This window comes from Microcaecilia unicolor, chromosome 1, assembly GCF_901765095.1.
Source record: "Microcaecilia unicolor chromosome 1, aMicUni1.1, whole genome shotgun sequence".
Taxonomy (NCBI): domain Eukaryota; kingdom Metazoa; phylum Chordata; class Amphibia; order Gymnophiona; family Siphonopidae; genus Microcaecilia; species Microcaecilia unicolor.
This window is the reverse complement of record NC_044031.1, coordinates 766,087,903-766,104,384: the sequence shown is the minus strand read 5'-3', so window position 1 is coordinate 766,104,384 and position 16,482 is coordinate 766,087,903. Positions and strand designations below refer to the sequence as shown.

General features: G+C 45.9%; 1 protein-coding gene across 1 annotated transcript in view; it reads right to left on the bottom strand.

Moving 5' to 3' along the window:
* Positions 1-1,113: 1,113 nt before the first annotated feature.
* SMAD3 (SMAD family member 3) overlaps positions 1,114-16,482 on the bottom strand; it is a 205,110-nt gene continuing 189,741 nt past the window's right edge. The window contains exon 9 of the mRNA XM_030189793.1: positions 1,114-2,925. Coding sequence (XP_030045653.1) covers positions 2,802-2,925 — 124 coding nt within the window. The 3' untranslated portion in view covers positions 1,114-2,801. The remainder of the gene's footprint in view (positions 2,926-16,482) is intronic.

Below are 16,482 nucleotides of genomic sequence, written 5' to 3'. Positions count from 1 at the left end.
TTCTGCGGAGTTGATGAGCAGGGCTGCTTCTACTACTACTACTACTACTACTATTTAGCATTTCTATAGCGCTACAAGGCATACGCAGCGCTGCACAAACATAGAAGAAAGACAGTCCCTGCTCAAAGAGCTTACAATCTAATAGACAAAAAATAAATAAAGTAAGCAAATCAAATCGATTAATGAGAACGGGAAGGAAGAGAGGAGGGTAGGTGGAGGCGAGTGGTTACAAGTGGTTACGAGTCAAAAGCAATGTTAAAGAGGTGGGCTTTCAGTCTAGATTTAAAGGTGGCCAAGGATGGGGCAAGACGTAGGGGCTCAGGAAGTTTATTCCAGGAGTAGGGTGCAGCGAGACAGAAGGCGCGAAGTCTGGAGTTGGCAGTAGTGGAGAAGGGAACAGATAAGAAGGATTTATCCATGGAGCGGAGTGCACGGGAAGGGGTGTAGGGAAGGATGAGTGTGGAGAGATACTGGGGAGCAGCAGAGTGAATACATTTATAGGTTAGTAGAAGAAGTTTGAACAGGATGCGAAAACGGATAGGGAGCCAGTGAAGGGTCTTGAGGAGAGGGGTAGTATGAGTAAAGCGACCCTGGCGGAAGATGAGACGGGCAGCAGAGTTTTGAACCGACTGGAGAGGGGAGAGGTGACTAAGTGGGAGGCCAGCAAGAAGCAGATTGCAGTAGTCTAAACGAGAGGTGACAAGGGTGTGGATGAGGGTTTTGGTAGAGTGCTCGGAAACAAAGGGGCGGATTTTGCGGATGTTGTAAAGAAAGAAACGACAGGTTTTGGCGGTCTGCTGGATATGAGCAGAGAAGAAGAGAGAAGAGTCAAAGATGACCCCAAGGTTTCGAGCTGAGGAGACAGGGAGAATGAGAGAGCCATCAACAGAAATAGAAAACGGGGGGAGCGGGGAGGTGGGTTTGGGGGGGAAAATGAGAAGCTCGGTTTTGCTTCCTCCTATGAAGTCAATAGATATAAAACAAAATAAAACATGGAAAAGAAAGTAAGATGATACCTTTTTTTATTGGATATAACAATACATTTTTTGATTAGCTTTCGAAGGCAGCCCTTCTTCATCAAAAAATGTATTAAGTTATGTCCAATAAAAAAATGTATCATCTTATTTTCTTTTCCATGTTTTATTTTTATTGATTACCTTTAAAAGTGGACTAACATGGCTACCACAAATTAGATATAATACTAAACTAACAACTCCACTATTGAGTAAGAAGGAATGTGTGATCCATTAGTGTGGAATAAGTCTTAAATGTTTTCTTTTTTTCTTTTTATTGTGAGTAGTGAATAAAGGAGGAAAAAGCCTCAAAGTACCAAGGTTATTAAATCTCCTTTTCAGTACCAAATGAATCCCTTTTGCCGATACTTCGGTCGTTACATGGGATTAGCTATTCATCATCGGCTAAAAAACCTCCTTAAATATGTGTGATAGTGTCCATGATGTAAATCTGTAGTGCTCTAAAATCTGGTTTACATCGTGGACACTATCATACATATTTAAGGAGGTTTTTTAGCCGATGATGAATAGCTAATCCCATGTAACGACCGAAGTATCGGCCAAAGGGATTCATTTGGTACTGAAAAGGAGATTTAATAACCTTGGTACTTTGAGGCTTTTTCCTCCTTTATTCACTACTCACAATAAAAAGAAAAAAAGAAAACATTTAAGACTTATTCCACACTAATGGATCACACATTCCTTCTTACTCAATAGTGGAGTTGTTAGTTTAGTATTATATCTAGTTGAAGATCTCCACCACCACGTGATTGTGTTTTAGAGGATACCACAAATCAGAACCACATGAGGTTCAATTTGTAGGAATTTTTAAAAATGTGTAAAAATTATAATGGAGGGCCCAACACACTTGTTTGGCTAGGGTCTGCCAAAAGGGTTAATCCACTTTCCCTCACCCCACAAACAGCTGGTACAATTCCTTCAAAATACAACCATACAAAATGAATACAGTATAAAGTAATGCAAGCCAAGCAGGATCCACACTATAGAAACCCTGAGCTTGCTCATTCTGCTGGCCTGTGTAGCTATGTCTGCTTTTAATAAAAACAGGAAATGATGACACTACACTGCAAACATAGAAGGGTGGGAGTTTAAACTTCTGGGTTATGGACATTGCATTTCAGAATGTTTACTCGTGCATACAGTGAACAAAGCTTAAGCTTCCTCTATGTTGCAATGCTGCTGCTATTCCTGAGCATGACTCAATCAGTCCATAGGGAAAGGAATGAACGTCTTCCAGCTCAGCACAGCTCATTTACAAACCCACACTGCTCAGTCAATAATGTCATAAAGCAATTTTGTTTATCTTGCTCAAGACGCAATAATGCTTGTGGACCATTTCTTCTCCCCATTCCAGTATTTAGCCAGTAAAGATCACGCAAGACTAATCCTCATCCAACTTTTTCAATCTTCAAACACACTTGACAAAGACAGTTCACATCCTGCTCCATTATTTCTAGCAATAGCTTCCACCTCGATCCACAGCAGGGTACCCGGAAAAGTGTTTCACACACAGGTACAGAGTGTTACGTTACAAACGGCCTGTGCGTTGGCCAAAATATATGGGAAGAGTATTAAAAGTAAAATCTAATTTACTGATGCCAAAGAAATAGCTGAAAGTCTTGAAACCAAAGTGCAGTTGTTTTTGTTAAGTGACTAAGTGGGCATCTAATTTCCAGTTTGTTTTTTTTAAGTACAGGATGCCTGTGAACTCCTTGGCTTTTATTTGGCTCATAGCTTTGACTTTTAAATGGATTTCATTCTTTCCATTTAAGAGACACTCGTACAGCGGTGAATGGGAGAGCCCATTTGGGTCAGAACCTTGTCCAGCCACTGCAGGGGCCCGTTAAGGTGTAGTTCAATCCAGCAGGGTGTGCTTGTAACCGTCTGCCGCCTGAAAGAGAACAAAACACACAAGTTTGACATATAGTGAGAGAGATTCTGGTCACCAATATATACCACAGTCTTGCAGGTAGAATGAACGGCAAGCTGTGTTATAGAGACATCGTGCCAGCCACCTTCTCTTTTAATGATGACATATTATGAGAACAGAAGCTGGCTGTGACAAAGCACTTTAGCACTCCAAGGGAAACATCCAAAATGTCATTCTTGTAATAGACTGGGGGTCCAGCACTAAAACTGAGGACTTTACAGCTGCCTTGCTTTTGCTTATTACTGTGGAACTGCTGCTTTTTACACTATAAAAATAATTTGAGTACACCGATAACACTTTCTCAGCAGAAATAGGTTTCCAGCAAAATAATTAAAGTAGGATTAAAATCAGCAGAGCTAGAACTAAAAGAGTGGAAATGAATTTACTGTTCCTGGAGACCCCAGGCTCATTACCCTATCCATTGCTCACTGTGTGACCTTCAGAAAGTCACTTAACCTCTCTGTGCTTAAAGAAACCATACTAGATCCATTGTAAAATATCAGCCTGTCCATTTGCTGGTTTTCCCCTAATTGTGCTCTCTTTGCCCAGCTGGCTCTCTTGCTTCTTTAAGCTTCCAGGTCACTGGAACTTGCCTCCTTTAGAACCTAGTGCCCATAACTTTCCTTTGCAAATTACCCAGGCATTTTTGTCTTCATTTCTATTAACCTTTAGTTCTCTTAGCCTAGTCCTTGCAGTGGCTTTTCTCAACCTGAGGCCATGTGCCAGGGGTCTTTCAGGACCTTGTGATTGTGGGGCCCTGATTTCAATCACTAGGCGCTGCTGTTTGCAAATGACCTCCTGCAATATCCCCAACCCAGAGAGCAGATGACCTGAACTCAGGACAATACCCAGGTTCTGCTGAATGCAGTACTCACCACCACCATTACCATTGGGTTGACCGTATATGCTTCAACTTAGTTTTAGAAAAAAAAAAAAACATGAGAAATGATGGCAGGAAAAAGGTTAATTACCCTTCCATTCTGCTAAATTTTTCTCCCCCATGCTTCTCCCCTACTGCCCTGATGGCCAGTGATTCAATCTCCCTATCTATCCCCTCACCTTTCCTATATTGGCTTGGTGCTCGAAAGAAGACAGTGACACCGCACCACTTTGGGCCACGTCTTCCTCCGCTGCTGCCTGGAGCTTGTGTATTCATCGTCCCATCAGCAAGAGAAGTAAGCATGCAGCCTTATGTGCTCTATTATCACTGTCTTTCTCTAAGTGTTGAGTTGGAATGGGGATGGTGAGATCATGAGGGCAGATTAGGACTCTCCCTCTGTTTTGTTGCTGCTGTTGCCATTAATGCAACTTTGGCTTGCTTGCTTGCACCTGGCATCAGACTCACAGTCTCGTGGTACTGGTCCATTCCATGGCAAGGGCCTAATTTTGTAGCCAACACCATGGCCAACGTAAATATAACTAAATAGGCAGAGAACTCAAAACCTAAACAACAATATTTCATCAGGAAAGAAATTAGATTCAGAATGAAAAAGCAAACCTTGATAAATTTGCATATTTCAGCTGTCAATTGGTAGCATTAAATGAAATTAATCATTTATCTTGTTTGGCAGACTTTACTATGTTACTATTTCAGTACACATATCTGGGCAATGATTAGAGAGAAGACACTGAGTTTTGGTAGTGTATACACTGCTGTACACATACATGATTGTCTTATAACTATTTCCATTTGGATGCTTCAGCAGTTAGCGCAACTGGTTTAAAAAAAAAAGGTTTGGACAAGTTGCTGGAGGAAAAGTTCATAGTCTATTATTGAGACAGACATGGGGAAGCAACTCCTTGCCCTGGGATTGGTAGAACAAAATGTTGTGCCTATTTGGGTTTCTGCCAAGTACTTGTGACCTGGCTTAGCCACTGTTAGGAACAGGATACTGGGTTAGACAGACCATTGGTCTGACCAAATATGGCTATTCTTATGTTCTTTTGAGTGAAGTCCTTGATGGAAACCAAGCGCAAGGGCTCAAACAAAGCCCCTAAGAACGCCCAGAGAACCAAACTGAGGTCCCACGAACGAAAGGAAGGACAAAGTGGAGAGGGCAACTGCACCACTCCCTTCAAGAACTGAGCCACCTCCCTGTGCCGCACCACAGACATGTTCTTCACCTTCCCCCCCGAAAGATGAAAAGTGCCGCCACTTGGCCCTCAGGGAGCTCAAGGTGAGCCCCTTCTCCAGGCCCTGCTGCAGGAACCCCCAAAATGTTGGAAACCTGAGCCCTTCAGGGGGTAGGGACTGTTCCCCACACCAGGATTCAAAAGCCCACCAGTCCCTGACCTGGACTGCAGCAAGGAAGAAATCATTGCAGGGGAGGGGGGACCCACACTTCTCTAAGTGCCGACTTTTGGCCACACCGTAAGCCAAAAGGGATTTGGATCCTCCATGTCTCCAACCACTGGGCAGAGGAAAAGGAAGAAGGTTGCCTTACAGATCCATGTACCAAGGTCTGTGGGGTCAATCCGGCACCATAAACAAGGCCAAATGAGGATGATGCACAATCCAGTGCAACACTCGGCCCACCAGCGGTCACGAAGGGAACAAATAGAGCAGCTCTACTACCGGCCAAGGATAAGCCAGGGCATCTATCCCCTGAGAAGCTGGGTCCCTCCATTGACTGAAGAAGCACTCTGCCTTCGCATTGACTCGAGAAGTCACCAAGTCCAACTGAGGAGGATCCCAGTGGTCCACTATGAAGTGAAAGGCCTGCTGCCCCAGTTCCCACTCTCCCACAGCCAGAATCTGAAGCATACAAAAGGGTCTCAGTAACCTCGTCAATAAGACAAAACAGCTTCTCTCGCCGAAAGAGATGGATCACATGGGACTGCTCTTCCTCAGATTCTCGAGATGGGCGAGACTCAGACTCCAAGTCCCTCTCCTCAGTCCTATGCTGCTTAGAACCCAAACCAGGGCCCACCAGAGGGGGGGGGGTCTCCCTGTCCAACTGCAATTGCTGTAGGACCAACTGTTTAGAGCCAAAATGCTCCAGGAGCCCCATCTGGACCTCCCCCAACAGATCCGAGATGGGTAGGAGAGGTAGGCCACGCCATCTTCTTGAGTCCAAATGTGGAAGGGAGCGGTTCCTGCTGCAGCCTGACAAACTGCCTGAACCTGCCTCAACCCAGGGATCCAGTACCTGCGCTGTCCTGGCTCTCTGGCAGTGCAAATTATGGGAAATCCTTCAACAGAGAGGTAGAGGATTTCCCTGTTTAGGGCTCCCCTGCTCTTTTGTTTTTTCTTAAAGTGACAGAGGCAACAAAAAGCCTTATTCTCTAGAATGTGGGAAGGGGGGGAGCTGCTCAGGGCAATTTTGGGGGAATTACTACTACTGCTACTCATTTCTATAGTGCTGCGAACGTCTAGTAGTGCTATAGAAATGATTAGTAGTAGTAATTTAGGCACCTGGGAACTGCAGAGGGAGCCTGTGGGGGACACACCCAAACAGGGTGAACGGGCAAGAGCAGTAGGGCCGGGGACCCGCACCCATTGGTACATAACAGTGGCCAACCCCGGTCACAAATACCAGGCAAGATCCCTCGGGACCAAGCCTAAGCCTTGCTTGCTAAGTAGCACTAAGAAGTGCGAATGGGGCCTGTGGAGCCAAGCTCTGAGCTCAACTAGGTATGGTACTGAGACTGTGACCTGGGAGCAGCCATTAGGCTCAACCACGCTGTTAGGCCGGCAGAGCGGGGAGCTAGGCTAGGTACAAAGCACCACAACACAACCTACGTAAGAATAGCCATAATGGGTCAAGCCATTAGTCCATCTAGCCCAGTATCCTGTTTCCAACAGTGGCCAAGCCAAGTCAAAAGTACCTGGCAGAAACCAGTGGCAACATTCCATGCTTCCAATCCCAGGGCAAGCAGTAGCTTCCCATGTCTATCTCAATAGCAGACTATGGACTTTTCCTCCAGGAACTTGTCCAAACTTTTTTTAAAAACCCAAATACACTAACCGTTGTTACTACATCTTCTGGCAAAGAGTTCCAGAGCGTAACTATTTGTTGAGTGAAAAAATATTTCCTCCTATTTGTTTTAAAAGTATTTCCATGTAACTTCCTTGAGTGTCCCGTGGAGGGGCATAATCGAAAAGGGCGCCCAAGTTTTCCTGAGGACGGCCTCGCAGGACGTCCCAGCGAAGGGGCGGGGAAACCCGTATTATCGAAACAAATGGACGCCCGTCTTTCGTTTCGATAATACGGTCGGGGATGCCCAAATCTCCACATTTAGGTCGACCTTAGAGATGGTCATCCCCAATTTTCGGCGATAATGGAAACCGAGGACGCCCATCTCAGAAACGACCAAAACCAAGCCATTTTTTTGTCATGGGAGGAACCAGCATTCGTAGTGTACTGGTCCCCCTGACATGCCAGGACACCAACCGGGCACCCTAGGGGCATAGCAGTGGACTTCAGAAATTGCTCCCAGGTACATAGTTCCTTTACCTTGGGTGCTGAGCCTCCCAAACCCCCCCCAAACCCCACTACCCACAACTGTACACCACTACCATAGCCCTAAGGGGTGAAGGGGGGCATCTACACATGGGTACAGTGGATTTCTGGTGGGTTTTGATGGGCTCACATTTACCACCACAAGTGTAACAGGTAGGGGGGGATGGGCCTGGGTCCGCCTGCCTGAAGTGCACTGCACCCACTGAAACTGCTTCAGGCACCTGCATACTGCTGCGATGGACCTGAGTATGACATTTGAGGCTGGCCAAAAAATATTTTTAAAGTTTTTTTTTAGGGTGGGAGGGGGTTAGTGACCACTGGGGGAGTAGGGGGAGGTCATCCCTGATTCCCTCTGGTGGTCATCTGGTCAGTTCGGGCACCTTTTTGAGGCTTGGTCGCAAGAAAAAAATGAACCAAGTAAAGTCGCCCAACTGCTCGTCAGGGATGCCCTTCTTTTTTCCATTATTGGTCGAGGACGCCCATGTGTTAGGCACGTCCCTGTCCCGCCTTTACTATGCTTCTGACACGCCCCCATGAACTTTGGTCGTCCCTGCGACAGAAAGCAGTTGAGGACGCCCAAAATCGGCTTTCAATTATGCTGATTTGGGCGACCCAGGGAGGACGCCCATCCCCCGATTTGTGACGAAAGATGGGTTGCCTTCTCTTTCGAAAATAAGCCTACTAATCTTTGTACTTTTTGGAACGAGTAAAAAAAATCGATTCACTTCTACTCGTTCTACACCACTCAGGATTTTGTAGACCTCAATCATATCTCCTCTCATCCATCTCTTTTCCAAGCTGAAGAGCCCTGACCTCTTTAACCTTTCCTCATATGAGGAGTTCCATCCCCTTTATCATTTCTGTCACTCTTCTTTGAGCCTTTTCTAATTCTGCTATATTTTTTTGGAGATATGGTGACCAGAATTGAACCCAATACTCAAGGTGAGGTTGCACCATGGAGCAATAGAGGTATTGCAATATTTTCAATCTTATTTACCAACCCTTTCCTAATAATTCCCAGCATCCTGTTTGCTTTTATGGCTGCCACCACACACTGTGCAGAACATTTCAGCATATTGTCCACAATGACACTTAGATCTTTCTTTTGGGTGCTGACTCCCAAGGTAACTATGATTCAGAATATTCTTTCCAATGTGTATCACTTTGCATTTGTCCACATGAAATTTCATGTCATTTGGATGCCCAGTCTTCCAATTTCCTAAGGTCTTCCTGCAATATTTCCCAGTCTACAAGTGTTTTAACAACCTTGAATAGTTTTGTGTCATCTGCAAATTTAATCACCTCACTCGTCATCTGATTTCCATATCATTTATAAATATGTTCAGCACTGATCGCTGAGGCACTCCACTATTCACCCTCATTCATTGAGACAAATGGCCATTTAACCCCACCCTCTGTTTGCTATCCAATAACCAATTCCTAATCCATATCAGAACATTGCCTCTTATCTCATGACTCTTTGATTTTCTCAGGAGTCTCTCACGAGAAATGTTGTCAACCTGCTTGAAGGTAGAGAAAAATACTGGATTGCTTTCAGAGAACTCCATTGATTATAACTGGTGATGCACAGGTGGAGTTCGGTTTACCTCCATTTGCTGGTGGGAAGGGATAACACTTGCTGGTTCAGAACAGTGTAAGCTGATGCTAAGAGAGGGTAGATTTTGATAGGTGGAGGCAATATGCAGGATGATAAGAGTTACAAGAGGATTTTGGCAGTGGGGAAGTTGCAGGGGTAGTTTTTGTGTGGGGTAGTTTATGCAGGAGGGCAGTTTTTGAGACGGGGGTAGTTTAAGGGGAGAGGCAATTTTCAAGGTGCAATTTCTTAACTACTAGCCGTTGAGCCCGTAAAAACGGGCTAGTATAGGAAGGGGGGGGGGGGGTTGAAAGGCCCCCCCCCCGCCGCCGAGTTCGCCGCTGCCGCTCCCCCTCCAAGTTCGCCCCCCCCCCCGGAGCCGTCGCCACCCACCTTCCACCCGGTCGGGCCCTCGCTCCGCTATTGAAACAGCGAGGGCACGCAGCAGCACACAGCTCTGCTGGTGAACTGCCGTGGCCTTCCTTCTTCTTCTCTGCCTGTGTCCCGCCCTCGTGTGACGTAACGTCGTCGAGGGCGGGACACAGGCAGAGAAGAAGGAAGGCCGACGGCAGCTCAGCAGAGCTGTGTGCTGCGTGCCCTTGCTGTTTCAATAGCGGAGCGAGGGCCCGACCGGGTGGAAGGTGGGTGGCGGCGGCGACTCCGGGTGGGGGGAGCGTTAGCGATGGCGGTGTCCTTCGCAAATGCGCAGTAGAGACCCTCTCTGTTCTGCCCCCGTCATCACGTATTGACGCGGGGGCAAGGCAGAGAGGGTCTCTACTGCGCATTTGCGAGTGAATACGACACTCGCCATTTATATATATTGATTGTGTTTCACACTACAGAAAAACTGACCTCGGTGTTGAGTAAACTAATGGAAACGCTCCTAAAGTGGAGGAATGTGAGGTTTCTCGAATCAAAAGACTGCAGCACCCGAGGCAGCATGGCTTAACTAGAGGCAGGTCATATCAGACAAATCTGACTGATTTCTTTGACTGGGTGACCAAACAGTTAGACATGGGAGGGGCGCTAGCCTCTGACACAGTTCCACACAGATGACTAATAAATAAACTGAGTGCCCTCGGTATAGGACCTAAAGTGACTGACTGGGTTAAAACCTGGTTAAGTGGAAGGAGACAGAGGGTAGTGGTAAATGGAGCTTGCTCTGAGGAAAGGGATGTTATCAGTGGTGCAACGCAGGAATCGGTCCTCGGGCCATCTCTTTTTAACATCTTTGTGAGTGATATTGCGGAAGGGCTGTCTGGTAAGGTTTGTCTCTTTGCGGATGATACCAAACTCTGCAATAGGGTGGACACCCCTTCTCCTCCACCGCTAACTCCAGACTCCGTTCCTTCTATCTTGCTGCACCGTATGCCTGGAATAAACTTCCTGAGCCGGTACGCCAAGCCTCATCTCTGGCCATCTTCAAATCTAAGCTAAAAACCCACCTCTTTGATGCTGCTTTTAACTCCTAAACCTAAACCTTCAACTGTCCCCTATCCCTGATATGTCCTGTCTGTCCTAACCCTTATCCCTTACTTGTCCTGTCTGTCTGTCATAATTAGATTGTAAGCTCTATCGAGCAGGGACTGTCTCTCCATGTTCAAGTGTGAAGCGCTGCGTACATCCGGTAGCGCTATAGAAATGATAAGTAGTAGTAGTAGTAGGATGTGGATGACATGAGGAAGGATCTAGTAAAGCTTGAAGAATGGTCCAGTAACTGGCAACTAAGATTTAATGCTAAGAAATGAAGGGTCATACACTTGGGTTACAAGAATCCAAGGGCACGGTACCATATCAGGGATGAAGTGCTTCTGCGACTTGGGGGTGACTGTGTCTGATGACCTTAAGGTGGCCAAACAGGTAGAAAAGGCAACGGTCAGAGCCAGTGCCGTAGCGAGGGCGGCTGACACCCGGGGCGGGTCGCTGCTGCGCACCCCCCCCTTGGCGCGCACCCCTTCCGGCGCGCACTCTCCCCCGGAGCGCATTCTTACTTCGTTTAGAAGCGAGGGGCGGGCGGGAGGGCCGATCCGCCCCCGAGTCCACGTCGCTGGGAGCTGCGTCGGCTCCATTGGTTCCTTGCTCTCTCTGCCCCGGAACAGGTTCCTGTTCCGGGGCAGAGGGAGCAAGGAACCAATGGAGACAACACCCCCCTAGCGGCGTGCACCCGGGGCGGACCGCCCCCCCCCCTTCCTACGCCACTGGTCAGAGCAAGGATGCTTGGGTGCATAAGGAGAGGGGTGACCAGCAGGAAAAAAAAAAAAAAAAGAGGTGATAGTGCCCTTGTACAAGTCTCTGATGAGGCCCCACTTAGAGCACTGTGTGCAATTCTGGAGACTGAACCTACAGAATGATATAAACGGGATGGAGATGGTCCAGAGGGCGGCTACAAAACTGGTAAGCGGTCTCAGTTATAAAACATACAGGGACAGGCTTAGGAACCTCAAAATGTATATGCTGGAAAAGAGGTGGGAGAGAGGGGATATGATAGAGATGTTTAAATACCTCAGTGGCGTTAATGTACAGGACGTGAACCTTTTTCAAACGAAGGAAACCTCTGGAATGTAAGGGCATAAGATGAAGTTGAGAGGAAATAGGCTTAGAACGAATCAGAAGAAATACTCTTTCATGGAAAGGGTGGTGGATACATGGAATGGCCTCCCGGTGGAGGTCATGGAGATGAGGACTGTGTCAGAATTTAAGAAAGTGTTGGACAGGCAGGAAAAGGAGGAGTTAGTGGTTACTGAGGAAGGGCAGACTGGATGGGCCATTTCGCCCTTATGTGTTGTCATGTTTCTATGTTGCTAAATGCATTGGGGAATTTTTGTGTGTGTGTGTTTGGGGGTGCTTATTTCTGAATTTGTTGTGTCTTTTTACTGTTTTTTCTCTCATATCAAGTTTCATCCTATTCCATTACATTTTAGGAGAGTTATTTTTCGCCCACACAGACATTCTCAAATTATTTTATATAATCCTTTCCAACTGCTCTTGCACTGGAAAGAATAACAACAAAAAAAAAGGGTCAGACAGTTGGCAATCAAGCCCCTGAGATCTGAGCATATCTGAGAGAGCCCCCTAAACATTTGGGCCTGGTTTGTCAATGCCTTAATGTGGTCCCACCCATGGCAATAGATATTAGTTGGCAATACACATAACAACCAATAAAAAAAGTAGAACAAAGTGAACGGGCTGTGTCGGCATTAGTAAGTGTGGGTGGGTGGGGAGGGGGCTTAGTGAGCAGAAACAACAACCATGGAAATGAAATATCTATTTGAGCATCTTAAAATGCAGAAAAACACAGATGAGGAATTCTTTGAAATCTGTGTGCCTGTCTCTCTGCTTGTGCTGTGTCGAGGGGGGGAGGAGAGTAGGTGGGTGGTGGGAAAATTTGCAGAGTAGTAGCAGTGTTGCCAGGGCTGCGGGTTTCTCCCCCAATTGGGCTCCTTTCCGTGAGCCGCTGCAGCTTTTTCACGCCATGTGCGGTTTGCGGGATTTTGGGCGGTTTTTTTAAGCCCTGCTGGCAGATTTTTCACCCACCACAGTCCCCCCCCCCCCCCCCCGCGAAGGCGGGCTTAATGACGTCATTTCTATGCAAATGGCCTAATTAATATTTATTAATGAAGTCATTCACATGCAAATTGCCTTTGTGCGGTTTTGGGCTGGCTTTGGGCATGACAAATTTTTTCCATCTAGCAACACTGAGTAGTACTTGGTTTGGAGCAGCTTGCAGGAAGGTCGTTAAGGGAGTGGGGACAGTTTGTAAGAGGTATTGTTTAGCAGAAGGAACACAGGTGGCAGTCACGGTGTTAGTACTTGAGGATGGCAGGGCAATTGTAGGGGATAATTCTGGGGGGGGGGGGGGGGGGGCTGGAGAAATGAGGGGGCAGTTTTCACAGACTGGGTAAATACAGAACATGGAGAGGAAATTTGAAAGGAGGAATTCCCTAACTCTTAAGTTTCCCTGTCTGATTTGGTTATTTCTGAACTTTGTGTGTCATTTTACCGGTTTATCCCACATGCTAAGTTTGATCCCATTCTATTACATTTTCAAGTAATTTTTCCTCCAGTCAGATATTGTATAATTCTTTCCAATTCTCTGTTGGTTTGGAAAGAGAAACTATCTCTGGTCAAAATGCTGCCATAGTCATCCAGCTGTACATTTGTGAGGTAAGGTTAGGAAAGATAAGAATAGTAAAAGGAAATAGAAGCTTTGTTTGACGTTTGGGTCACTATGTAATCAGCTATACAGACGTGAATAAAACAGGGCCCCTGAGAGCCCTGCCACGCCGTGCTGTTTGCATAGCGATGTCTAACTGCCATGGGTGCCTGCTGTGAGGGTTTACAAAGCTCATCAGATTTACTTCAGTGCTTTAGCATGTCTGCTTTATGTTTGTAAATTACTATTCTTTTCCAGTACAACAGTACAATCTAATAATCATTATTGAACATATTTAAGACGGCACTTTAGGTTTAAAAATTGCCTTCAGATATGTTTTAGCACCTCAGAATATTTTAGAATTGTTGCTTATAACAAAAACAAAATTCAAAGCAGTAAAACGTAACTTTAAAAACGCTGGTGCCCAGCAGTTAGTCGCTGATAGCTCTCGCCACCAGAGGATTTATAACGAATCAGGCAGTTCCAAAATGGTGACCATCAGTCAGTGAGTCTCTCTAACAGGTACACATAGTAGGCTGCCAAAAATTACTCTTCAGTGCTTTGTTTTTTTACTTCACTGAAGACAACAATACCTGTTTTTTTTTAATGGGGATTTTTAAAAAATCATTTAATTCACATTTCCATTCTGTCATGCTCCAAGAAAGAACTTGGGTTAAAAATATAGTTAAACATTATAATATAATTACAATTCAAAGTACACATAAAATATCAATACAATATAATCATAACATAATCTCCATTCCTATCCCCATCTCCACCTTCACCAGGGGTTGGAGCCACATTAAAAAGATCTTAGTCAAATCCAAACATTAACTTGTTAAAAAAAAAAAGCCCACATTAAAGCCAGTAGAACCCCTGGTTGCTCCTGCTTACAACACATTCCCTCCTCCAGACTCAAATTCTAATTGTACAGGGTACTGTGTAGCTCTGAAAGCAACAGCCGCTTCACTCAATTAAATATGAGATTATGGCTCTCACTAACAACTGGGGCTCTAATGGCATGTCTAAATCCAGGCATCTGGATTTCATTAAGAGGCCTGGCTTTGATCCAGTGCTCAAAAGGTCTTGCCCATACAGAGCAAAGGACTGAAAAACAAAATGGCCTCCTAACATCTGGAGAAACGAAGAAGCTAGAAAAATAACTGATCAGGCTCTAGCTTCTTGCTGATCACTCCCCAAACTGCCTAACGATAAAGGAGCCTGGGTACGAAAAAGATTAAGTCAGTCAGAGGTTTTCCTACAGCAGCGTAAACCAATATTCTGGCCTAGTTTCCTTCTCCGCTTGATCTCCTTTTTTCCCCCCACCAATTCACACAGATGCCTCTTAGTTGATCAACTGTTCTATGAATGAAACTCAATGGCAGACCCTTACCGGCAAAACATACAGCCAGCACTAACTGCCACTCCACAGTCCTCACGAAAAACATCATTTATGGCAGCTGTTGATAAATCCTTTTGGCCTGAGGATCATACTGTGCTGCTAGGCCGGAGATACAGGGAGGATGGGATTCCTCTACAGAAATCCAAGCAGTGCACGGTAGGAGGGAGAATGGGTTTACTTACCTAGAACCGAGTTCTCCATGCACAGAAGGATAAATCAGGCAGACATACAGTGGTGGAAATAAGTATTTGATCCCTTGCTGATTTTGTAAGTTTGCCCACTGACAAAGACATGAGCAGCCCATAATTGAAGGGTAGGTTATTGGTAACAGTGAGAGATAGCACATCACAAATTAAATCCGGAAAATCACATTGTGGAAAGTATATGAATTTATTTGCATTCTGCAGAGGGAAATAAGTATTTAATCCCTCTGGCAAACAAGACCTAATACTTGGTGGCAAAACCCTTGTTGGCAAGCACAGCGGTCAGACGTCTTCTGTAGTTGATGATGAGGTTTGCACACATGTCAGGAGGAATTTTGGTCCACTCCTCTTTGCAGATCATCTCTAAATCATTAAGAGTTCTGGGCTGTCGCTTGGCAACTCGCAGCTTCAGCTCCCTCCATAAGTTTTCAATGGGATTAAGGTCTGGTGACTGGCTAGGCCACTCCATGACCCTAATGTGCTTCTTCCTGAGCCACTCCTTTGTTGCCTTGGCTGTATGTTTTGGGTCATTGTCGTGCTGGAAGACCCAGCCACGATCCATTTTTAAGGCCCTGGCGGAGGGAAGGAGGTTGTCACTCAGAATTGTACGGTACATGGCCCCATCCATTCTCCCATTGATGCGGTGAAGTAGTCCTGTGCCCTTAGCAGAGAAACACCCCCAAAACATAACATTTCCACCTCCATGCTTGACAGTGGGGACGGTGTTCTTTGGGTCATAGGCAGCATTTCTCTTCCTCCAAACACGGCGAGTTGAGTTCATGCCAAAGAGCTCAATTTTTGTCTCATCTGACCACAGCACCTTCTCCCAATCACTCTCGGCATCATCCAGGTGTTCACTGGCAAACTTCAGACGGGCCGTCACATGTGCCTTCCGGAGCAGGGGGACCTTGCGGGCACTGCAGGATTGCAATCCGTTATGTCGTAATGTGTTACCAATGGTTTTCGTGGTGACAGTGGTCCCAGCTGCCTTGAGATCATTGACAAGTTCCCCCCTTGTAGTTGTAGGCTGATTTCTAACCTTCCTCATGATCAAGGATACCCCACGAGGTGAGATTTTGCGTGGAGCCCCAGATCTTTGTCGATTGACAGTCATTTTGTACTTCTTCCATTTTCTTACTATGGCACCAACAGTTGTCTCCTTCTCGCCCAGCGTCTTACTGATGGTTTGTAGCCCATTCCAGCCTTGTGCAGGTGTATGATCTTGTCCCTGACATCCTTAGACAGCTCCTTGCTCTTGGCCATTTTGTAGAGGTTAGAGTCTGACTGATTCACTGAGTCTGTGGACAGGTGTCTTTCATACAGGTGACCATTGCCGACAGCTGTCTGTCATGCAGGTAACGAGTTGATTTGGAGCATCTACCTGGTCTGTAGGGGCCAGATCTCTTACTGGTTGGTGGGGGATCAAATACTTATTTCCCTCTGCAGAATGCAAATAAATTCATATACTTTCCACAATGTGATTTTCCGGATTTAATTTGTGATGTGCTATCTCTCACTGTTACCAATAACCTACCCTTCAATTATGGGCTGCTCATGTCTTTGTCAGTGGGCAAACTTACAAAATCAGCAAGGGATCAAATACTTATTTCCACCACTGTAGGTGATGTCATCCCTGACAGCCCTAAGTCAGACCCATTTTCCCAGAGCCTGGAAAAGTCTAGAAACATTTTCTGGGCGTACGT